The sequence below is a fragment of the Rattus norvegicus genome, chromosome 15, assembly GCF_036323735.1.
Source record: "Rattus norvegicus strain BN/NHsdMcwi chromosome 15, GRCr8, whole genome shotgun sequence".
NCBI lineage: Eukaryota > Metazoa > Chordata > Mammalia > Rodentia > Muridae > Rattus > Rattus norvegicus.
In genome coordinates, this window is record NC_086033.1 from 33484852 (window position 1) to 33510498 (window position 25647).

Here is a 25647-nt window from a genome sequence, read left to right on the forward strand (position 1 = left end):
GCCGAGGACAGGAGTTTGATTCCAAGCACCAACCTAGACTCCAGCAACCATTTATAACTCCAAATGCAGGATATTTGGTGCCCTCTTTGGGCCTCCAGGCCCACATATGGGGAATATATATACATACATGCAGGGAAGACACTCATACACATAAAATAAAAAATAATAAAATATTCTAATTGTTTTAATTTTAATACTTTACAAAGTGATGTCAGTTGATCTGAAACAAATTCACTGAGGATTTTTCTTGTGCAAAATTGTGTTTTTTTATTGTATATTTTTTATTTACATTTCAAATGTTATTCCCTTTCGTGGTTTGTGTGTATTTTATGTGTTAGTGTAAAATATTCACTGTATGACTTTCCCTTATAGGTTTTCAAATATAGGGGCGAACTGTTTCCCAAGTAAAACATAAACTAGAACATAATTAAAGATGTAGAACTTACAAAGTCCAAGATCTGTTTTACAGCCCTTTTGGCGACCATGGCGAGTATGGTTAATAATAATGGTATGGGTGTTCTGTTTGCTTAATTTTTGTTTTTGTTATTTTTGACACAGATTCTCGTGTAGCCCACACCAGTTTAAACCACAGTATACAGCCAAGGATGATCTTGAATTTCTGGTCCTCATGTCTATGCCTCCAACGTCCTAGAATTACAGGAGTATGCTACCACAACCAACTTAGTATTTTATAACTGGAACGCACTGAGATATTTTAGTTGTTACCATGGAAAGTATCTAAGATAATTAAAATATGAATTAGCTCAGTTTATTCATTCTTCCTGCTCACATGAATCAAAGATATCATGTTGCATGTCACAATTACATACAATATTTGTCAAGTTAAAAATGCGATGAAAGGAATCTAATATAAGCAGTCTGCCACTAGGACCCTTCACCCACCAACAGTGTCATTCAAGGACTCTTTTGATACAAAGTCATATTTCCTTTCTCCTAAAAGCATTTCTAGAGCTACTAAAAATTTTACTTACAAAATAGTTGATAAAAACATTCCTTTGGATGGCAGGAAACAGACGGGGTCAGGTGGTAACACCTGCTGCAGGATAGCAGTAACCCTGGCTCACCAGAGACTGGATTCTCCTCATTGTAAGCTTTCTTGTTTTTCTGAATGGAAATCTCCTTTAGTCATTGTTTAGCACTTAAACCTGCATGTTGCTCTCTATTCCTCGCAATTGCTGTGGTCTAAAGATTTACCAATATTCTCTGACTTCTGGGTTTGTTTTCACTTTTGCAAAGCTTGGGTGAGCACCTGCTGACCTCCTGGATGCTTTCCTCAGCTGCTTCTGGCTGAACTGAACTTCCCTTTGGACACCCTCAGTGTGTGTCAGCTACTTACAGTGCACTGAGAGGTTTTATTAAACTAGGCTGCCCAGCAATGCTACTTTACCCACCATGAGGAAAACCTTATCTGCTGCTTGTTTTCCTTTACTGAGCTTGTGAGACCATGGCTGCTCTCTTTTACCCAGAGTGCACTGGGCCTGCTCCTCCTGTGCACAATCCACCATACATAAGAATGAACACTGTAGTGCTGTCTGAACCACACAGGGAGACAATGCCCAAAGCACAGCAATGTAAATCAAAATGAGAAAAGACCTTATGGTTTATACAACTATAAACACAATTTAGAACAATATAATGGTCATCCAGTTAACAATGAAGCAACGTGGATTCTTTATGGATTAAAGATCCTTTTAGGTTGTTCAATCCCATATGTGCTCCCTGCCCCCATAGAGTTAGAATAGAACTTATAGTCATTCTTGTACTTTGATAATTATCCTTCCATCTCTACTGTACTGTGCTGAAGCTGGAAACTTAGACATGAGTCTGCCATCCCGTGAGGAGGGCTGAGGTGCTGAGGTCGTGGTCTGTGGCTGCTCCTGGCACCAGTTGTTATGGTACAGCAGTTGGGTTGCCACGCCTATCATATTAGGCCTCCCTCTGGCCTAACAGACTTCGTGCGTAATCTCTTCCATTTCAGACTCCACGGTACCCTGGAACTAATGTGTCCTTTCCTTTCACTAAAGACAACGGGGGCTTTTGGGTTGTAAGGGTAGAGCAAGGCAATTAGAAGTTCAACTACCCATGGCATTCTTCTGAAAGGCTGCTGAATTTGGGTGGTTCAGAAGCAGGTCTAGAGCCACCATGGGAAGTACTTCTTCATGCTAAGTCCTAGAGGGTCTCGTCCCAATGATGGTGAGTTCTGAGTTGTGTTTGATCCAGAAAGGGCTGATCCTCTCCTGTGGTGACTGCTGCAGCCACAGTTGTGGTCCATGACTTCTGAGGGCAGGCTCTCCTCTAGCTGCAGGTACATTATTGAGAACTCTGATTAAGGTTGAAGCAAGAGTGTTGAGGACACAAGCTTCAACAGCCATGTTTAACATACGCATGGAGTTTCCTATGATGTGTGCAAAGACACAGCGGCTATGGCATGGGGTTTGTGGGGAGAAGAGCTGAGAGACAGGGACAGAGAAGACAGGACAGCAGAGAACAGAAAAATGCACACCACTGTGGATGTGAAATCTTACAGTACACAGCCATACATGTTATATAGTATTCAGTAATCCACAGTGGTACACCTGTACCAGGAGGTCAGTAATCAAGATTGTTAGCAGGGTCAGGTAGTAGTAGCTCAAATAAATTTTTCATTATATTTATGGAGGGGCATGTATTAGAGTGCAGAGTGGAGTCACACAGTTGGGGGAGGTTTTATCTTTATTGAGGTGGATTATAGGGAAAATCAATCGTCAGAGACTTGTATATCTTTGAGATTGTCTTGGAGACAGGCTAGGACAGGCTGGGGACAGGCCATGTTGAACCCAAAGGGTACCAGAGGAGCTCAGGGTGGGAGAGTCTGACTCCTGCAGGTCAGGTTTTTCAACTACTTGCCCTTAAGACTGTTTTAATCCACGGCACCTATGGGGAGATTCTGGTGAAGACTGCAGGAGGCTTTGCATCTGGATGCCCATAAGATACAATACCATGGGCCACATCAGCACACACTAGAGGTCCCCCAGAGTCTACCTGTAGGTGAGAAAAATCAGAGTATGAGCAAAGATTGCTTTCCCCCAACTTCAACACCCCCACCATAGCTACTCCCAGACTGAATTAAGTGCTGGCTCACTTTTATTTGTAAGTTAGGGATTTACTGCCTGATTCCCCTCCCTCTGTCCTTGCCCCAACGCTAACATGTTTCTGTTTATTTCCTTCCTGTCTAGTGTCTAGACTCATGGGAAGGTTGCAGGAAGGGCTAGGCACAGGGAGATGAGGTGGACAGGGAGAATGTCAGTTCCCAGAGCTTCAGGGATAGGAGCTAAGGACACAGGCATTAGTCACTACCATGGAGAGCTGTTTGCACATTTCCTCCACTGATGCTGTCTCCTGATGTGGGGAGGAAATGCAAGTGTGTACTCACCTTGTCTGCTCTTTTTAACATTGTGGGATTGACCACACAGGCCTGGAAGCTATCGTCATAACGCCTATATATTTTACAGGCCTCTTCATCTATTCTCAGTTCAACCCCCCTCGTGCATTGGACTTAGGTTCTGTCACTCCAGTTCACCCCCATCCAGCTGCCCAGCACATTGTTCCAGGCTTGATTATGTCAGAGGGCCAAGGCAGGGGAATTACATCCACAGCAGCAGTCAACTCTGCTTTCTCTTCAAGCTGTTGGGGGAAGGAGAGAAGAGATTTCAAACCAAAGAAGGAGGCTGAGACATGGGTCATTTCCCAATGGGAATTCAGGTGTGGGTTGTGAGGACTGAAACAAATTTGAAGGTCTGAATCAAGGAGAGTTATGGATGGGAGAGTTAAGCAGGGCAAGAAATATATCGACACCTCCAGTGACACGATGTTATTGAGACTGGAAGAGTAATGGGACTTTGGGCGACTGATTTGCTTTTCAACTTTCATCTTCTGCTGTGTGGATTATCTCTTGCTCCCATCATGAGCTCCAAGGGTGACGGTGATTTCTCTGTGGAAAAATAAAAGAAGCAGTGAAAAGTGCTGGACTTAGGAGGAGGACTCCTGAGGAGAGCCACACTTTCTTCTCTATACCAGGGCAGAGAGGAGTGAGACTTGAGATGGAGCTCCCAGCACCACAGCCTTCCCAGAAGGACAAGGCTCAGAGAAACACAGGACTGAGAACTCTCTCCAGCCCCACAACAGGGACTTGGATTTGACTGAACCCACGGCTGTGCACATAGCAAATGGGCACTCTACATTGAGTTACACACCCCAGCTCATGTCTGAGCTCTGCTACCACTAGAATACAACAAGACTTGTGGTTTTCGTCCTGATCAGAGCCGTGCTTAACGCTCTGACCTCTCAAAAAGGAGAGCCCATTTAAAGATGAGCAAATCTCTAGTCTTTCCTGAGGCTCTGCTGCTCTGTGACTCTGGTTCATGCATGTCTTCACAGGAAGTGAAGCCACTTACCTTCCTTTATAGTGTGCAGCAGTCAGCACCATTTGATGGCTTATGAGAAACCCACCACAGATATCCTCCAAACCTCTCTCAGTGACGATGTCCAGATGGGCCATGTAAGGGTGGGATTGAGGAATAGATTCCACAGCACCGATAATCTCCTCTGGAACAAAGAACACCCAGTCCCCAGTCACAAGCTTGCAGGGCCCCCATCACAGTACTGCCAGAAAAATATGGGGCTAAAGCTGAGCGACTGCTCCAAGCCCACCCCACCTCACATGGGGCTCAGGCCCCTCCATGGGTCCTTTTGTCTTTTCTCTCCTGTTGATCTTTCCTCCCCACACCTCTCTGTCCACCATCATCCTTCATTTCACAACATGATGACCATTAGTGTTTCTGATGCTCTATTTCCTTTAGGCATATCTTTTCTACACTCATCCTGTCTTCCTCAACATTAAGGGAAGGCAAGAGAAGAGTTGTCCATAAGAACAGACCATTTTGATGAAGTGATGGGAAGGGGAAATAGTTTTTCATTCTTCCCTGACCTAGAGATTTCCCCTAGACTCTATCATTTTAGGATCCTGCCTCATGTTAGGGTCTCTGTTCCTCAAGATAAGAGATTAAGGTCAGTTGCTGAAAACTCAGAAGTTATGGAGGATGAAGAGCAAACTCGCCAGTTGCAGCTCCAGAAGGCAAGAGAAGAGCCATCAGGAATAGTAGGGCCTGCATTTTGCCAGTGGTGCAGCCTGGTGTGAGCTTCTGATGTGTTCCTGTCCTGGTCCCTGCTTTTATAGCTCCAAAGTTAGAGAAAGGAAGAACTGCAAACCACAGGTCTGGCTTGGACAAACTATTTTCCTTATCAGAAATTCTCAGGGGTCTGCTCTTTGGTGGTGTTGAATCTATGACCAGGACCTAGACTCCTGGATCCTTCATGAGGTGGTGACTGCAACCTTCAAAGCGGCTCCTAGGAGACAGGACAGCAATACAAAAGGAGGGAAAACTTGATCAGGGATCACGCAACACTTCTTGCGAGTACAAGGGATTATTTTCAGCTTTGAGACCCACTCTGCATATGTGTAAAAATCTCAACTCTGTTGTTGAAGCACAAACAACCCCATGTTTAGTGTACGAACATATGGGTGAAACGGGGTACATTTCGTTTACAAACCTGGTGGCAGGCTGGTTTAGCCAGAAGACTCTAGTTTGTTTTGACCAGTGTGTGACCATCATGACTTTCTTAAAATAAATAGGAGATGAGAGAATATGACTGTGAGAAATGAAAGAGTGGGGAATGTGTATTGAATACACAGCATGTAAGTCATGACCAAGACATTAATTAAGTCAGTGGTTCTCAACCTTCCTAATGGTGTAGCCTCATAATACAGTATCTCAAGTTGTGGTGACCCCAGCCATAAAAACATTTCATTGTTGCTTTATAACTTTAATTTTGCTATGTTTATGAATTTTAATGTAAAACATCTAATATGCAGAATATACGATATTTGATCCCTAATGGATTCGTAACATACACGATAAGAACAGCTGCTATAAGTACAGGTCCTGATTCAGTTATACTAATAGTCCCTTTGATGTTGTAATACACATTTAAGGAGAACTCAATGGTTTTTCAGCATATCACAGAACAAAAGATCTTGAGTATTTGCCATGCAAGACGAGGCTTTGGGTGATCACGTACTTATAGCCACAGATCATAAGAGTGTACAGACATTGCTCACTGGGTTTGATACTCAGATACATGGTCAAAGAAGGTGATGGGCTTGGACATAATTTTTTGTTCAGAATAAAATTGTAAACATTTTTTACAGATAAAAACAATTTATTGGGACCAAATTTCAAAGAAAAAGTTACCATGTAGATAGATTAATGTAACTCACACAAGCACTTGTTCAGACTCCAAGACTATCCATCTCTGTGAACCACATAATTGGACTTGACTTCCTGGGCTCATGGAGCCTTGCAGAAAAGTTTCAGGTCTGGTAAAAAGAGGTATTGACTGTCATATGGGGCCTCAGCTGCTTCCCAGGCTTGGACCTGACAAATCAGACCTCTTTGTATGATGGAGACTGGGTTCCCCTGAGGAAAGTTCAGGCTCCAACTCTGCCCTGCATTACCTTCCATTGCTTCCTCAGAGCTACAAATGGCTGTCTAAGCACAGTGATATTAATTAGAGAAATAAATATGTTAATGTGTTTTTATTACTGAGCATTGAATCTGACCTGATAATACTTTGTAAAGACCCCAAATTCTTCTGTGCAGCCCCAGTTAGAGGACAGGCCTTGGGATGGTCCACAGACACGGTCCCAAATGAACATTCTCATTTTGCAACTCATGAATGAAGAGTTAGGAGAGACAAAGTTATCAATTGCCATTTTTCCCTTATTGGTTGCCTGATCCAGGAAGCGACATTACGATAGAAACTGTAGAGAGCGGCGTGGCGAAACAAAGATGGCACCGACATCCAGCCTTGTCTGGATATAAACGACTTACTGCGCATGTGCAGGCTTGTCACCTTGCTAGTGCTCCCTCTAGTGGTGAACAGCGGTACTGCACATGTGCGGTTTATGCACCAGGTGTTAGTTGACCGTTAATATGCTAATGAGGTGATTCATTCTCCGCCAATCCCTGGAGGACAAGTAGTGGGGTGATCCAAGCCCCACCAATCCCTGAGAGATAATTAGCATACTGTTGTCTATATAAGCCGAGCGATTTTGCTGCTCGGGGTCCCTGTTCAGAAGAGCTGTAACACTGAGAAGAGCTGTAACACTAAGAAGAGCTGTAACACTGAGAAGAGCTGTAACACTAAGAAGAGCTGTAACACTGAGAAGAGCTGTAACACCAAGAAGAGCTGTAACACAGTAAAGGCTTGCTCGCAGAAGAATCCTGTTGCCGAGCGTCGTTCTTGCTGGCGGGACATTGGGCGCGCGACAAGAAACTAGTGGGGAAGTTTACAACTACCTTTTTACCAAGAAGTGAACCAGGTCCTTGGCATGCATGGAGTTCTCCAGGAGTCAGTGCAAATAATACATTATTGAACGATACAGACCAGGTGATTCCTGCTACATCTCCCTTCAGGATATCTATTGGCATCTTGTAGAACTACGGTGGAGAATTGTAACATTCATGGGTGGTGACTCTAGCCATAGATGATCTTGGTGTAGTTTTATTGTTGCTAAAATGACACATGCCAGGCAGCTAATTATCCGGGGGACTGCATCAACATCCATCCTTGGGTGTAGTAATGTCTATGTCAGAGTATCTGATCACGTGACCCTCATGGTATTTTGTTCATTGTGATTGGAGTGCAGGAGGTAGCACCTACTGTAGACACCTTGGGAAGACACTTTTTCTCAGAGTAGTAAAAAAGTCTAAGAGCACTGTCTTTTATCCATGGTCAGTGACCTTTCACATGTTCAATTTCCTCTTCCTAAGGAAGGTTGTTGCCTCTGGCTCGTCCTTCTCTAGGATGTAAATCTCCCCTGGGAGGGAATTGGGCTGAGAAAAAAGGATCACACAGGATGCCTCCCTAAGCATCATACAACTTGAGTGTGGATGCTTGGAATAATACAATCCTACTTGTTGGGTCTATGAAAGACAGTGACATACGGAAGCTCAAACCCAGAATAAAAACATTGTCAAACTTCTAGGGAAAGGCCACCTAATGTATAACTGTAGTAACAAGTCCAAACAAAAATTATAATTATTGACTTCCTTTTTCTTTTGGTAGATGCCTATACACTTGCAAAAAATAACCAGAGCCACCCTCACCTTCATTTTGTGAAGAAACAATTTTTTAAGTTTAAAATGCTTGTTTGTAGAAATGTCATGCAAGAATGTTATATTTATAGCACTATCTTGCCTCACTTTCCCCCTCAAACTTTTTTAATGTTGTATTTTTCATTGCCTTGTGGGGAAGACCACATGGGCAGGGATAATGGGGACCTTCACTCCTAAGCTCATGGGGTCCCAGTTTGTTGGGACACAGGAGTGATCCTCACCTTGAAATCTTGTTCTGCTATGGAAAACTAAACACCCATAATGACAGGAATAGGTGTCTCAAGCCTTAGAGACACTGAAACTGCTTGAGAAGAAAGGGAGAGAGCAGCCAAAGGATTGGAAGGAGGAGACTAGAATGAACTTGGTGAATATCTTCCACTTTTATTAATGCCACCTGCATGATGGCACAGTCTTTTCCTGAGGTACCCAACAAGCAGAGACTGGAATGAGAATCTCTGGCATGTGCACTGCTCACATAGGGACAGGTTCCAAAATGCCTGCCAAATTATTGTGAGACTGCTGAAGATCATAGTATGTTAGGAATGATTACCATGTTTAAGAGAGGCTTTCATTGTTTGGGAAGGTCTCTTATGTAGATCTGGGATGTTTCTTTTATGATCTTGTGATACTATGTCTGTCTGTCTATCGGTTCTCAACATCTTCCCAGACTCCATCAGACATCTTGGCCTCCAATCTCTTAATGGTTTTCTCACATCTGGTAAGCTGTTGAGGAGCTATAGTACCACAAACAGTCATTTTCACATGCCTCCATGAAGCTCTTTGAACAAACCATTGCTGCCCGTGGAACCTATGCTGTCTTAAACCAGAGTGACTGAATCGGAGACCCTGGATTTCTTGTATATGCTCTCTACTCCCTCCTGTAGAATCAAGTAGTGTGGATAACTTCTCAATGGAAGGCCCACTAGGAACCCCTCTGTTACCTCTTCAGGATCTGAAATCAATGATTCCTCAAATATGGATGACGAGATCAATGTGGTACAATCTTCATAAGTTCATGTATTAGACCACAGGGAGAGCTGGTAAACCAAGGCTTCATCTCGAAGCTTGTAGAATGGAGGCCCTAGTTGTGTAGAGGCACCACTTATCCAAAACTCTTCCCCAGTCTGAGAGTTGTCGTACTTTTCAGAGGAAAGTTAGCCACGTGTAGTATCCCCAAGCTTCCCCACATTCCCGCTTTTATCATGCACCAACACAATCATCCAGAAAAGTCTTTCTGGGATGTTGCTCATACTCTACTGCATTGGTTCTAAACCTGAGGATCTCGACCCCTGTAGGAGTCAAATGGCTGTTTCACAGGGTCACACATCAGAATCTTGCATATCAGATAGTTACATTATGATTCATGACCATAGCAAAGCTACATTTTTGCAGTAACATTGAAATGATTTTATGGTTTGGGGCCAGCACGACCTGAGGAATTGGTATAAAAAGTTACAGCACTAGGAAGACTGAGAACCCCTCCTCTAGTGGATAGAGCCACATTTATGCACACATGGCAAGCACTAATTAGACTTTTGGGTTATAAGAAAAAATCCACTCTGGCTTTAAATGTCTCCATCAAGTAATTAGCTATCAGTGTAGTGTGTGTCTGTGTTGAGACTTGGTCCTTCTTTCTTCAAGCTTTCTGTACCTTTAGCCATTTTAGTTTTAACATTTTGACCATAATACACCACATAAAATTTCTCTTCTCTTGTGTTCCCAATGATTGTTTACTTGGCAACAAAGACATAGTTCTTTCTTTGCGTTTGGGAATTTTTCTTCTATGAGTTTATTGAGAACATTACCCATGGGTTTGACCTGAAGTCCTTCTCTGTCTTCTCTGTCATGAAGGTGGGAAGGACTTTGTCATGGAATATATGGTGTGAATTACATAGAGGGAATGGGGAATACACATGATCCTATTGTATACAAGATAAATTCTCAGAGAAATTCATAAAGGTAAAGGAGAATTAAAAATAAAGAAAAAAGTATTAGAAAACATGCTACATCAGAACCAACAAAACGTCTCAAGATATTAAATATAAAGGGCTAGTAACAAACACTTTAAATGTCATCAGCATCTGTAACTGCAAGTAAAATCCAGACTAAAGCCACTTGAAGATTCATTTTAATCCAGTGAAATGGCCATCATCGGGAATGGCATCAACACAAGCTAGCATCGATGTATAGAAGGAGAACCCTGTACAGCTACACTGAAAATCAGTTTGGATAGTCTCAAAAATAATTACCACCACCAACACCACCACTATCACCACCACCACCACCACCACTACCACCACCACCACCACCACTACAATCACCACCACCATCACCACCAACAACCACAACAATAGCAACACCCCTACCCCAATATAAAACTTCTACGTGATCCAGCTAAGACACTCCTGAGCTTATCCAAAGAACTGTGTAATCTATGACATGGATATCTCCACATATTCAAAGTAACTAAGAAATGGAAGCCTCCTAGTTGGCCATCAACTGATGACTAGATAGTGAAGATGTTTAAAAAAGGAAATTATCAGAAAAATGTATGGAATGAGAATTTCATTTTTTCTGATTGAGATAACCCAGAACTTCAAGTACAAAACCCTCATGTTCTCTCTCATATGAGGATCCTAGCTATGTGAATGTACGAATTTGTGTGTCTATCATGAAGTGTAGAAGCCTGGGAAAAACAAGAGAGACAGGAGAAATTACCTTCAATGAGGAGGAAGAGTAAGACACAGGTAGTGGAGAAAACGAATACTGAAGTAGATTTAGGCAGGAAGAAAGGCAAGGTATTGAAAGCTGAGGGTGTAGGCAGGAGGGAAGAATTATCTCATATAAAAAGGTGTAAAGGAACCATAGGAAAAGCCAGAGGTGCCCACGTGTGCAATATCACTTCTGTGTTTTGATGGTAACCAATGGCCCTGTAATCAATTTCAAGACCCACACCATGGTGGAGGAGACCAATGCCTGGTACTATCAGTTTGGCTAGAAACATATGGAAGTGAACCTATGTAGCAGCAAACTGCCTTCCAAATTCCCATGCATTCCCCTTAGACAAAAGTGGCTTCCAGCCTTACTCAAAGACACCTCTCCTTCAGAGGAATAATGGAATGAATGCAGAGATCACTGGGGCCCAAGATGCATAAATAAGTGGTGGTCGGGGGTCCATCCCTAAACAAGTTACTTAGCCCACACTTTCAAGTGCTCAGGGAACACTAATGTGGGAGCATGAGATGTAGGCAAAAGCTGGAAGAGAGGGTAACGGGCTCGAACTTCATTCTCTAGACTGGATACAGTTATGACAATCCTCAGTTCATGCCAACTGTATTTCTAGGCACTGGGCCCTCATAAGACTAATCCAATCAACAACTAGTCAAGGAAGCGAAGGGACTTGAGGGTTCCCAGTCTTTATCTCTTGAAATACTGGCAATTGATAGTTTCTGGGTCGGGAGAAGGAAATTACTGTCTGTAGCTGAGTATCCTCTGTGAAGCCAGCCAGGCTCCAATGGAAAGATCCAAACTCAGTTACACAGCTGGTCATTGTTAACCTTAGTGGGTTACAAAACTCAGCACATAGACATGAACATGAGAGACATATTTGTGAGGAGAGCCTAGGGTGTACAGAGATGTTAGGGCATTGAGAGGAGTTGACAGTGTTTACTATGCATGTAGTACATGTGAAAAATTTCTCTCTCTCTGTGTGTGTGTGTGTGTGTGTGTGTGTGTGTTTGTGTTTTAAAAGGTTTCATGCTGCCTCCATGACTAGATACACACAAAGTGACTAAGACACTAGTTAGTCAGTGGATTGCTAATGACTCTAAACTCACACCAGGGCTCTGAGCCAAGAAATATTATATGAGAGGTGCTGACCTGACCCTGTTGCAGAGCAATGAGTTTGCATACTGGAGTGGGTATTCAACAATTTGGTCCCTTCTAAAGTTTCTGATCTACATACTGGAACTGTCCTATGTTATCTCCTGTGTCCTTTTCGACAAGGTAAGGAGAAGTGGCTACAGTTCTAAGATGAGGTAACAGTTTGGTAGGGAGGCCTTGCTGGGATTGCTAGGACTATAGACAGTCCATAGAGTAAGGAAGAGAGTGCGAGGCAAAATCTTTTGATCTTTCTCAGCCTTAATAACTTGTTAAATATGAAGAAGAACTTAGAAAGAAAGAGGGCATCCCAGGCAAAGGTAGGACTGACAGTACTAGCCTTGATATGTGCTGTTATGATGGGATCAGTGAACAGGCATCATGCAGGAACTTTATGAGAGTATCTCAGGAGAGAAACCATGAGACAAAAGAGAGTGAAGAAGAAGGTGGTGCAGAGGATTGTTTTAAGCTCTGCACCCATGAAAGGAAGCAACGTCATCTCTTTCCTGCAGACAGATTTCTTATATTTTTGGTTGTGAGCCTAGCCTTTAATGGCTGAGCCATCTCTCAAGCCTGACAGATTTCTTTATTAAGACTCAAATATTTGTAAACCAGGATGCAGGACACTGGCCCAGGCACAGTGTTGGCATTCAAGGATTGTTTAAAGAGTTTTCATTGTTTTCTGAATCCAAAGTATAAAGCTGGAGATTCTGGTGAATATCGAGGGGGTGTCCAAGCACACAAGGTATAACTGACAATGCCATGGGCCACTCCACCACACACAAAAGGTCCCCAGAGAACCTGTGTTGTTGAATTAGGGAAAAGCTGGAAGACGCTGAGGAGGAAGGTGGCCCCATGGGAAGCCCAGCAGTCTCAACTGACTTGGATGCCCAAGATCTCTCAGACACTGACCAGGCAGCATACACTAGCTGATATGAGGACGTCAACACATATACAGCAGAGGACTGACTGGTCTGGCTGCAGTGAGAGAAGATGCACCTAATCCTGGAGAGATTTGAGGCTCCAGGGAATGGCAAAGTCTGATGTAGTGCGGTTGGTGGTTGGGGACATCCTCTTGGTTGTGAAGGTGGGTCGGGGAGAAGGTATGGCACGGGGCTTGGTTGGTGGGTGGACTGGGAGTGTGGATGAAGACTGGATTGTAAAAGAAGATTAAAGAATAAAAAAAAAGAAAGAAAACCAAACCAATCCAAACCAAACCAAAAAACCACCAAATGGTCCCCGGATTCTCCCTGTGGACAGAAAAAAGAGAAGGCTTAGTAAATAGTCTCTTATCACCTCTTTCCAGACCGATTTTATCCCTGTTCTTCTCTGTTCCACTTAGGATTGGGTTGTTAGATGGGAAACACTAAGTGAGCCCATTGTCCTCAACTCAAGGAGTGTCCAACTGAAACCTCGGTTCTAATCCATAAGGTTATGAAGGTCATACCACTTTATGTCTCCGAATTCAAATGAATGAGGAAAGAGAACAAGGGCTTGAAACAGAATCCCAAAACATTGAAAAACCTATCTGGGAGATCTTCGATTTCTGGTCCTGAAGAGCTAATGGAGGAGTCCCAAGTGACCCCTCCATTGCGGCAGTACCCACCCTAAAAGAAACCACAGGAGGGATAACAGCATTCACTGAAGTCGGGGCCTCTGACCCTGTCACACTGGGTGAGGAGCTGGGAAGCTTCACACGGGCAGCAGTGGTTCGCTAGATGAGCTCCACAGAGTCGTGCTAAAAGGACTGACTGTGCTAGTGTATCTCCTCAACCCCCTCCCAGATGTGAGAAAACCATGAATAGATTGTGGGCTAAGATGGTGAAACTGTCTGGTGAGCCTGGACTGATACCGAGAACTGATAGACAATCAGACAAGTGACAGATAGCATCATAGAATCGTATGAGAAGCATCCCAGACTTAAGAGACCTTACCACAACTGTGTGCTCTTTTTAAACGGGGCCCTCATTGGGGACCATATCATGTTCCTAAGCCATCTCTCAGCAAGGAGGCCGCTGCTATTGAGCCTGCCCATATGTGACCAGGGCACATCCCAGTGAGTCCCACTCCTGCCTCTGGCTTTTGGGTGACTCAGGGAGGACTGTCCCACTGTCCATGTTGCATTCCTAATGAAAGTTGAAGATACTCACCAAGTTCATCCTACTCTCCTCCTTCTAATCCTCTGCCTGCCCTCCCCCTTTCTTCTCCAGCAGTTTCAGTGTCTCTAAGGACTGACACACCTTTCCCTGTTGTTATGGGTGTTTAGTTCTCCTTTGAAAGGTAAGATTCTGGAGTCAATAGGTGCAGATCTCAGCTGTGTCCCACAAACTAGTCCCCCATGCCATGGGCTTAGAGCTGAAGGCCTCCATTCATCCCCCCACCATGTGGTCTTCCCCACAAGGCAATGAAATATGAAAGGTTGTGAAGGGAAAAGGGAGGCATGATAGTGCTATAAATAAAATACTCCTGCATGAAATTTCTAGAACAAACATTTTAGACTGAAAAATTGTCTCAGGACAGGAAGAAGGTGAAGATGTCTCTGGCAATCTTTTCCCAAGTGCACAGGCATTTACCAAAAAGAAAAGGGGAGTAGAAAATATGGTTTTAGTTTCTACTTGCTACTATGGTTATAGATTAGGTGGTCTTTCCTACAAATGTGAGGATGCTTTTATTTTGGATTCACTTCTGTACATCACCATCTTCTGCGCCATCATCATGAAGGATTGTATTATTCCAAACAGGCTCACTCAGGTACGCTACAGGAGGGAGCCATCCTGTGAGATCGTTTTTCTTCTTAGTCAACCTCCCATCTAAATCCACAGGGGGATTTTCCCTCATCTGTAGAGATGGATCAGCCAGATGCAACAACCTTCCTTAGGAAGAGAAAATTGGACATGTGAAATATTACTGACCATGGATACTTCTCTAAAGACAATGCTCTTAGATCTTTCTCCTACTTTGTGACAAAATTGTGCCTTCCCAAGGTGTCTATAGTAGGTGCTACCTCCTGCACTCCAATCCCAATGAGCAGGATACCCTCATTGTGACATGATTGGGTTCCCTGCAGTAGACGTTACTGCCCCTAATGATGCATGTGTGTGCATTCTTCAGATTGAGAACTGCAACAGATGTGTCATTTACAACAACAATAAAACAATAAAAACACACCAAGAGCAACTTCGGCAGGAGCCACCACCCAGTTGAGTTTACAATAATCCACTGTAGTTCTCCAACATGCAATAGATACCTTGAAGGGAGGAATAACAGGAAATCACCTCCTCTGTATCATTCAATCCTGGAGAACTCCTTGTATACCAAAGCGCTGGTTTACTTTTTGGTAAAAAGAGGTGTTGGGATGTTTCCCCTAGTTTCTATTGTAATGTCACTTCCTGGATCAGGCAACCACTATGTGGCTGATGCCAATTGATCACTATGTCTCTCCTACCTGTTCATGCATAAGTTGCAAAATGAGTATGTTCATTTGGGACCGTGTGTGTGGACCATCCCAAGGCCTGTCCTCTTTCTTGGCTGCACAGAAGAATTTGGGGTCTTTACAAAGTATTATTATGTCAGATCAAATGCCCAGTAGTAAAAAAAACATTAATGTATTTATTTCTGTAATTCATATCACTGTGCTTAGACAGCCATTTGTAACTCTGAGGAAGCAAAGGAAGGAAATACAGGACAGAATTGGAGCCAGAACTTTCCTCAGGGGCACCCAGTCAAAGAGGTGCCATCATACAAAGAGGTCTTAGTTGTCAGGTCCAAGCCTGGGAAGCAGCTGAGTCTCCATATGACAGTCAATACCTCTTTTTACCAGACCTAGAGTTTTTCTGTAGAACTCCATGATCCCAGAACGTCAAGTCCAGTTATGTGGTTCATGGAGATGGATAGTCTTGGAGTCTCAACAAGTGCTTGTATGAGTTTCGTTAATCTCACTGCATAATAACTTCTTATTTGAAACTTGATCTCAATAAATTTTTTTATTTGTAAACAAAAAGTTTTCAATTTGATTTTGAACTCATAATTATGTGCAAGCCCATCACCTTCTTTGACCATGTTTCTGAGCACTCAGACCCAGTGAGCAATGCCTGGACACTCATGATCTGTGGCTCCAAATACGTGGTCACCCAAAGTCTTGTCTTCCATTGCAGATACTCAAGTTCTTTTATTCTGTGATATCCTGAAAGTCGATTGACTTCTCCCTAAGTGTGTATTATCACATCAAAGATTCTATTACTATGGCTAGATCAGAAACTGCACTTATTGAAGCTCTTCTCAAACTGTGGGTCATGACCCCTTTAGGGGTCAAATATCATATATGCTGCAAATTACATGTTTTACATTAAAATTCATAAATGTAGCCTAATTAAACTTATAAAGTAGCAGTAAATTAATTTTGTGGCTGGGGTCACCACATACGCTGAGATACTGTATTAAAAGTTTACATTATTAGGTATGTTGAGAACCACTCACTTAATTAAAGGTTTTGTTCATGCCTTACGTGCTGTGTACACAATACACACTCCCCACTCTTTCATTTCTCACAGTCACATTCTAAACCAGCTGCCACCAGTTTCTGTAAATAAAATGTACTCCTTTTCACCTATATGTTCACACACTAAACATGCAGCTGTTTGTGCTATGACAGAGTTGAGTTTTTACACATATGCAGCATGGGTTTCAAAGCTAACAATAATAACTGAATGCTTATAAGAACAGTTCCGTGATCCCCAATCGAGGTCCCCCCTTTGTGTTTCTGTCGTGTCTTCTGGGAGCTTCTTTGAGGGTTCAGTTGCCACCTTATCATAGGATCCAGGAGTTTCAAGATTTAGCCACAGATTCAACACCACCAAAGAGCATAGTCCTGAGAATTTCTGATAAGGAGAATAGAGTTTATCCAAACCAGACCTGTGGTTTGCAGCCCTTCCTTTTTCCTACTTTGGAGGTATAAAAGCAGGAACCAGGACAGGACCACAGCAGAAGCTCACCACAGGCTGCACCGCTGGCACAATGCAGGCCCTACTATTCCTGATGGCTCTTCTCTTGCCTTCTGGAGCTGGAGCTGGTGAGTTTGCTCTTCACCGCCCTAACCTCTGAGCTTTCAGCAACAGACATTAATCTCTTACCTTAAAAGAGAGCCTATCATGACACCGGATCCTACACTGACAGAGTCCAGGGGAAATCTCTAGGTCAAGGAAGAATGAAAAGCTCCTTCCCCATCACACCATTTCATCAAAGTACTCTGTTCTGATGGACAGCTCTTCTCTGGCCTTGCCTTGATGTTGAGGAAGACAGGATGAGTGCAGAAACAAATTCCTAAAGGAAATAGAGTATCAAAAACACTAATGGTCATTGTGTTGTGAATGAAGGATGGTGGTGGACAGGGAGGTGTGAGGAGGAAAGATCAACAGGAGAGAAAAGACCAAAGGACCTGTGGAGGGGCCTGAGCCCCATGTGAGGTGGGGTGGGCTTGGAGCAGTCGCTCAGCTTTAGCCCCATATTTCTCTGGCAGTACTGTGTTGGATGTTTTGCAAACTTGTGACTGGGGACTGGGTGTTCTTTGTTCCAGAGGAGATTATCGGTGGTGTGGAGTCTATTCCTCACTCCCGCCCTTACATGGCCCTTCTGAAGATCGTCACTGAAGAAGGTCATGTGACCTTCTGTGGTGGGTTTCTCATAAGCCATCTATTTGTGATGACTGCTGCACACTGCAGAGGAAAGTAAGAGGCTTCTCTTCCTGTCAAGACATCCATGAGCTAGAGTCACAGAGCAGCAGAGACCCAGGAAAGGCTCTGAGCCCTGCTCATCTCCAGATGGGCTCTCCTTACACGGAGAGGAAACAGGGACCACAGGAATACTCACTGGACCATTCATGTGTCATCTCCATTTCAGAGGTTGGAGTTTAAGCAGGGCTGTGGTCAGGACAAGTATACAGTCCTTGACTTGTCTGGGTGTCCCCAGAGCTCTGACAGGTGCTGGGGCGTAACTGAATGTCGAGTGCCCATTTGCCATGTACAAAGCCATGGGTTTGGTTGAATGCAAGTACTGGGTGTGGGGTGTGGGATGTGGGGTGTGGGATGTGGGGTGTGGGGAGAGTTCTCAGTACTTTATTTTCCTGAGCCTCATCCTTCTGGGGAGGCTGTGGTGTTGGGAGCCCCATCTCAAGTCTCAGTTACTCTGTACTGGGATAGAGAAGAAAGACCTCCGTGTCACTCTCCTTAGAAGGAATCCTCCCCCTAAGACCAGCACTTTTTACTGCTTCTTTTCTCTTTTGACAGAGAAATTACTGTCATCCTTGGAGCTCATGACATGAGCAAGAGAGAATCCACACAGCAAAAGATAAAAGTTGAAAAGCAAATCTTTTATCCAAAGTACAATTTTTTTTCCAATTTCCATGACATCATGTTACTGAAGGTGCTGTTTTTTTGTTTTGTTTTGTTTTATCTTTTTCTTATTCATCTTAAATCTCCTCTGCTTTACCTTTCCTTCTGGCTCAGACCTTCAAATTCTCTCTCGTCCAATCGTTTTCCTTAGAAACTATTCCTGGTTTCTATGTCATTCGTGTCCCAGTGGGAAAGACACATGTCTGAGCATCGTTCTCTGGGTTGATATCTCTTCTCTTCTTTTCACAACAGCTTGAAGAGAAAGCAGTGTTGACTCCTACTGTGAATGTAATTCCCCTGCCTCAGTCCTCTGACTTTATCAAGCCTGGGAAAATGTGCTGGGCAGCTGGTTGGGGACGAACTGGAGTGACAGAACCGACCTCAGATACACTGAGGGAGGTGAAACTGAGAATCATGGAAAAGAAGGCATGTTGGTACTTTTGGCATTATGACAATAGATTCCAGATCTGCGTGGGGAGTCCTGAAATGTTGAAATTAACATACAAGGTGAGTGCATGCCTGCTTTCCTTCCCCACATCAGGAGACAGTGTCAGTGGAGGAAACATGGCAATCATCTCTCCATGGCAGTGACTAATGCCTGTGTCCTTAGCTCCTATCCCTGAGGTTCTGGGAACTGAAATTCTCCCTGTCCATCTCATCTCCTGGTTTCCTAGCCCTTCCTACAACCTTTCCATGAGGTTACACACTAGACAGGAAGGCAGTAAACGGAGACATGTTAGCATGGTTGCAAGGACAGAGTGGCTGGAGGGACAGAAATTAAGTTCCCAACTGATGACCCACAGGCAGCCAGGTCCTTTTACATCACTCTGGGATTAGCTATGGTGGAAGGACCTGTGTTTGGAGAAAGTATTATTTGCTCATAGTTTTATTTTTCTCACCTAAAGGAAGACTCTGGAGGACCTCTAGTGTGTGCTGGAGTAGCCCATGGTATTGTATCTCATGGCCGTGGAAGAGGGAAGCCCCCTATAATCTTCACCCGAATCTCCTCATATGTGCCTTGGATTGATACAGTTATCAAAGGAAATTAGCTGAAAAACCTGATGAACCTGAGTCAGAGTCTCCAATCCAGAGCTCTTCTGTCAAATCTCTAGTCTTAACAAAGCCTGACTCACCCTGTCCCCAAGACAATCTCAAAAATACACAAGTCTGTCATGATGGATTGTTCCCTGTAATGCCCTCAATAAAGACAAAACCTCTTGCAATGTTGTGACTTCACGCTGTGCTCTAAACACACTCTCCTCTCTGAGAACAATGAAGAATGGATTTGAGGTACTATTCTCTGGCCATGTTAACCGTCTTGACTACTGACTTCTAGGCATACGTGTACCACTGTGGATAACTGAATATTATCTACTATGCATGGCTGTGTACCGTGAGATTTCACATCCAGGCTAATGTGCACTGTTCCTCTCCTCCACTGTCCTGTCTTCTCATCTTCTCCCTCCTTGTCTCTCAGCTCTTCTGCCCACAAACCCCATGTCTTAGCCACTGCATCTTTCCACACATCATCGCAGATTACATGTCTAGGTCAGACATGGCTGTTGATCCTTGTGTTCTCACCACCTACCCTGCCATCATTGTCCTCTCAATATTGCACCTGCAGCTAGAGGACAGCCTGCCCTCCGAAGTCCTTGGACCCTGACTGTGACCAAAGCAGACAGCACAGGAGAGCACCAGAAGTTTCTGGAGCCAACACAGGGCAGAACCAGAACATGTCGGGTAGAGACACTGCAGTACTTAGCATGTTCTAGTACTTACCATGGTGGCTGTGCTTCTGAGCCACCGCCATTCAACTGCCATCTTTCTCCAAGTGCCAGCCTTTCAGAAGAATGCCTAAGTTAGTTAACCTTGTAAGTGGCCTGTTGTCCTCTTATAAGCCATTGTCCTTAGTCATGAAAAAGAATGCTTTTACTAAGGGTTCTGTGGAATCTTAAGGGGAAGAGACCTTGTGTGAGAACAATTAGGGCCCAAGGAGGAGTAATAAGCTGTGCGTGGCCCTCTGACTACTGTACCATGAAAATTGCTGCCGTGACCAGCACCAGACAAGGACCTCAGCACCTCAGCCCTCCTCACAGCCTGGCAGTCTCATGTCTAGTTTTCAGCTTCAGCATGGTACAGTAGCGATATAAGGATAGCTATCAAAGTCAAGACTGACTATAAGTTCTATTCTAACTCTATGGGGGCAGGGAGCACATATGGGATTGAACAACGTATAAAGATCTTTAATCAATAAAGAATCCATGTTGGTTTATTGTTAACTGGGTGACTGTTTTTCATTTTTTGTACCTTTTGGTTATTTTTGTATAATAAATCATAGGGTCCTTTCTCATTTTGATTTACATTGGTGTAGTTTGGGCATCGTCTCATCGTGTGGATCAGACAGACTTCCAACTCATGATCCCTCTGTCTCATCCTCCCCAGTGCTGCCACCCAAGCTGGCTCCACCATGCTCAGCATACACAATGGTTTCAAAAGGTGAAACCCAAAGCAGGGACAGTAGCTGTGCTTTTTCCTAGCAGATGTGAATACTCACTAACCTGCAGCTGAGGGCACACTGCCTCCTTACTGAACACTGCAAGGAGGACGTGGACTTGGGACAATCTTCCTCCTTGAAGCTGGGCAACTGGAGGTGAGGAGAGTGATTGCCTCACCTTGTAGCCTAGGCCATGGTAATAGGAGAGGAGGAGGAAACTCCTGACTGCTGGGCTGAGGGCACAGGATGAATGGCATCCAGAAAGGTCAGCTCCACAGAACAAACCCCATCACATGTGCCTCTGGGGTCTAAGGAGCAGTTGGTGACCCGAAGGCTCTAAAATCAAGACAAGGACCTGATCCCCACTACAGTGTTCATTCTTATTTATGGTGAATTGTGCACAGGAGGAGCAGGCCCAATGCACTCTGGGTAAATGAGATCAGCCATGGTCTCACAAGCTCAGCCAAAGAAACAAGCAACAGATAATTTTTCCCCCATGGTTGGTGCAGTAGCATTGTTGGGCAGCCTAGTTTAAAAATGGCTCTCAGTGCACTGTTAGCAGCTGACACACACTGAAGGTGTCCATAGGGAAGACCAGCACAGCCAGCAGCAGCTGAGCAAAGCATCCAGGAGGTCAGCAGGTGCTTGCCCAATCTTTGCAAAAGTGGATACAAACCCAGAAGTCAGAGTATATTGCTAAGTCTTTAGACTACAGCAATTGTGAGGAATGGAGAGGAATGTGCAGGTTTAAGTGCTAAACAATGTGTAAAGGAGATTTCCATTCAGAAAACAAGAAAACTTACAATGAGGAGAATCCAGTCTCTGGTGAGCCAGAGTTATTGATATCCTGCAGGAGCAGGACTTACCACCTGACCCCATCTGTTTTCCTACTTCCAAAGCAATGTTTTCATTAATTATTTTGTAAATAAAAAAATTTAGTTGCTCTAGAATCATTTTTTCGGAAGGAATGAATATGACTTTTTGTCATATTTAAGCATAAACAACTTTTGGGTTTTGCTCCATTCTGATTTATTTTATAAAAAGGTCTTACTTGGAGACCTGGAACAAGTACCACACTCTTGCTTCAACCTCCAAGTACAGGACTGCAGAGTGCAATGTGTTTCCTTCTCAAATGCAAAATTACAAAACATTAGCATGGGGCCACCTTCGTGCACTGAATATGTCTTGAGCATCTTAATTACTTCTAGTGTCGTATTACTTAATTATTTTCTAAGAACCAAATTTTAAACATGACATAGTAGTGTGTATAGGTCACTCTAGCACAATGGGAGGCAGCCTGGAGGAGCAGGATTCTACATATGGAGTTCAAGGCTAATCTGGCCTGCATGAGAGCCTGTCTCAAAAGAAAATCAGAGGTGAGTAGGCAGACCAGAGTGATGGATGGGGGAACAAAAAGAGGGAGGAAGGGAATGAAGGAAGGAAGGAAATTAACCCCTCCTTGGTGGCAGCTGTTTCTGCCAGAGCTGCATGCACTCTACAACACATTCTGTTCTGATAGTTCAGTTTCCCAACAGCCTTACACTGTTTTAAATGTTTGAAAATTTGGGCATATACTGTAGCAAGCATTACATTGTGATTTGATCAAGGCTTTGGAATATTTTGTTGTGGTTCATGTGTTGGAACCCTGGGTCCCCACCTAGTGGTCTTACATTTGGAAGATTGCAGAACCCTAAGAGGCACAGCCTCATGGGAGGAAATCGTCTGCTGCAGGCTGATCTTGAAGATTTATGTTAGACTCCCATTTCCTGCCTGCTGATGCAGTGTGACTCATGTTTCACAATGTTCTGGGGCAATGTCTTTCCATCATGAACTTGTTCTCAAACTGTAGCAACTAGAAGGGTACCTAACACCCGTTCTGGAGACAACAAAAATGACAGGTGTCATCAGTGACTGCCTTTAAGTAAAGGCAGAATCTCCTACTGACTGCCACTGCTTTCTAACTAGTTACACTCCTTGCTTCCTGATCTTCAAACCACAATTGAACTCTGCAGTACACAACATATAAAGCAGACAAGGGAGGCAGCAGAGACAGCAGAATTCTGGGAAACTGTAGCAGACAAAGAGAATGCAGGCAAATCATGGGGTCAGTGTTTATGAGGTTGATGTCCTGCTGGGGACTGAATCTTTTCTTCTCCCTCACCATCAGCCAAGACAAGGAACATCACCCAAGGCTGGAGGACCTGGGCCCTGGTGTTGTGGAACCCACACCCCAGTTCTATGTGACCTGCCCCTCCGCTTTCAATGAAACAGGAGAAAAACCTTGTCTTGGGCTCTGGGACTTGGTCTCACTGATGCAGAGCCACCAGACAAGACCTCTTCAGCTCCAGATCCTCCTCCTCCCTGCCAGTGATATGATGTCAGAGGACAGCTCTCAACATTAGCAAATGAAAGCAAGGGCTTCAGTTAACTTCCCACCTATGAACTAACCTCCTGTAGGTCTCCAAGAGAAATGGGAGTCCACTGTGTGGCCTTCTCTTCATTACTCCTTCTTCTGAGTCCAGGGAAGCACCGAGCAGACACTTAAAATGTGTTTAACAGTTAAGGCAGTGTGATCCTGGTCTCAGTTTCAAGTCTACATTTGTAAACAGACAGCAGTGGCATATCCCAGGGTAGTTTTAACAAAAAAGAGAAAGTGTGAACTCTCAGACAATGGTGTAGTTTGTAGTTTAGGACCAACCCAGCCTTCTGGAGCAAATTGCTTACTTCATACCCCTAACCCTAACGCTTCCCTCACATTTACCAAGTCTCTTTCTTTTGGATGGTTGAGCAGAAAGGACACTTAATTTGAAATCAGAAAGATTTAATTCTAAGCTGTAAACCCTAATGGTCAGGTAAACACACTGAAACAGTAATAACAGTAAAAAGTATGTGATATGGTTGCTATGAAATTAACTAAATTGCACACACAGTCTGAGGAAATGATCGCTGCACCTCTTTACTCTCACTTTGAAGTCCCTGTGCTCCCATCCCATACTTGACTTTCTCCTTTACTTGCTCTTTTCTCTCTGTCTCTTCCTTGGACCATAAACACTGGTTCTGAGAAAGAAAAATGGAGGTTAATGTGCAGGGTAATCAGGTGGTGTAGAACAAAGTTGAATGAACCAGTCTTTGACACACTGCAGGAAGTAAAGATGAGACACCTGGAACTCTAAGTCTGTGAATGCCTCAACAGATTTCAACACAATTTCCAGCTGTGTGGGCAACCCCAAGAAGATGCAAAATGTATACAAAGTGATCTTCTTACTAGAGTTCCCTGAAATCACTCCTGGGAGCTAAAGTTCTAGAAGGACAGAAGGTTGTCAACTAGTCACAGTGTTAGGAGTCACTAAGTGAGGAAACAAAGTATCCCTCTTCCCGGGGTCTCCCTGGGTTACTCAGTCTGCTGTGCAGAGAACATGGGGTGATGTGAGGAATGTAAGCTGACTGCCCTCCACCAGAGAAAGATGGGGCATTAAGCCCTAGACCTAACTGCAAGCTGAAATGGGTACATTGAAGTGGTAGAGGCTCCCTCCTATCCACTCATGAGTTTCCTCTCTTCCCCACCCCCAACAGGGACACTCTGTAGGACCTCTCCTGTGTGCTGGGATAGCCCAAGCATTGCAAAGTCCCCTGCTGTCTTCACCAGAATCTCACATTATTGGCCCCGGATCAAAAAGATCTTGAGGGAGAATTATTAACTCTGGAGCTCAGGCCTATGAGGAAATCTGGAGCTGGAACAGTGCAGGTTTTGTGTGCCATGTGATTGGCCTGTCTACTTCCTGCTGAAGCCTTGCCAGAGCCCCGGGCTTCCAGAGGTTCTTACAGGCCACAGAAGGTCCCTAAATGTCAATAAAGCTCACTAAGGACCCAGATTCTAGACTGCAGTGTATGTCTCCTCTCAGCTGCTTTCCTCTCCCTGTGCATAGCGACCTCATTCCCAGCTGATTTGGAGGAGGCTGTGAAGGGGGCCGGGGTGGTATGAAGGAGGAGGCAGAGACAGAAGGACACTGACTGACACAGACAGAGACAAGGAAAATAACAAAGACCAAATAGGAGTTTCCTCAGAAAGGCAAGGTCTGTGCATCCTGCTTAAACAAGAAATCATACTCTGGGAAGGGAGGAGGAAATCACTGTGTTTAGTTGAGTGTCCTCTGCTGAGCCAACCAGGCTCCAATGGAAAGATCCAAACTCAGTTACACAGCTGGTCATTGTTAACCTTAGTGGGTTACAAAACTCAGCACATAGACATGAACATGAGAGAGATATTTGTGAGGAGAGCCTAGGGTGTACAGGGATGTTAGGGAGCTGAGAGGGGTTGGCAGTGTTTACTATGCATGGAGTACATGTGAAAAATTGTTTGTGTGTGTGTGTGTGTGTGTGTGTGTGTGTGTGTTAAAAGGTTTCATGCTGCCTCCATGACCAGGTACACCCAAAATGACTAAGACACTAGTTAGTGGGTTGCTAATGACTCTAAACTCACACCAGGGCTCTGAGCCAAGAAATATTATATGAGAGGTGCTGACCTGGCCTTGCTGCAGAGGAATGAGTCTGCATACTGGAGTGGGCATCCAACGATTTGGTCCCCTTCTCCAAGTTTCTGATCTACATACTGGGACTGTCCTGTGTTATCTCCTGTATCCCTTTCGGCAAG

General features: G+C 44.1%; 1 protein-coding gene and 1 pseudogene across 1 annotated transcript; one reads left to right on the forward strand and one right to left on the reverse strand.

Annotated features, from left to right (window-relative positions):
• Window positions 1-2895: 2895 nt before the first annotated feature.
• On the reverse strand, window positions 2896-5262 carry LOC134482221 (mast cell protease 2-like; annotated as a pseudogene).
• Window positions 5263-17097: 11835 nt separating this feature from the next.
• Window positions 17098-19729, forward strand: Mcpt3 (mast cell peptidase 3). The gene is made up of 5 exons (NM_001170466.2): window positions 17098-17184; window positions 17689-17839; window positions 18398-18533; window positions 18755-19009; window positions 19408-19729. Exons 1-5 carry the CDS (start codon window positions 17130-17132, stop codon window positions 19549-19551), a joined length of 741 nt encoding a protein of 246 aa, NP_001163937.1. The 5' UTR covers window positions 17098-17129; the 3' UTR covers window positions 19552-19729.
• Window positions 19730-25647: the final 5918 nt, after the last annotated feature.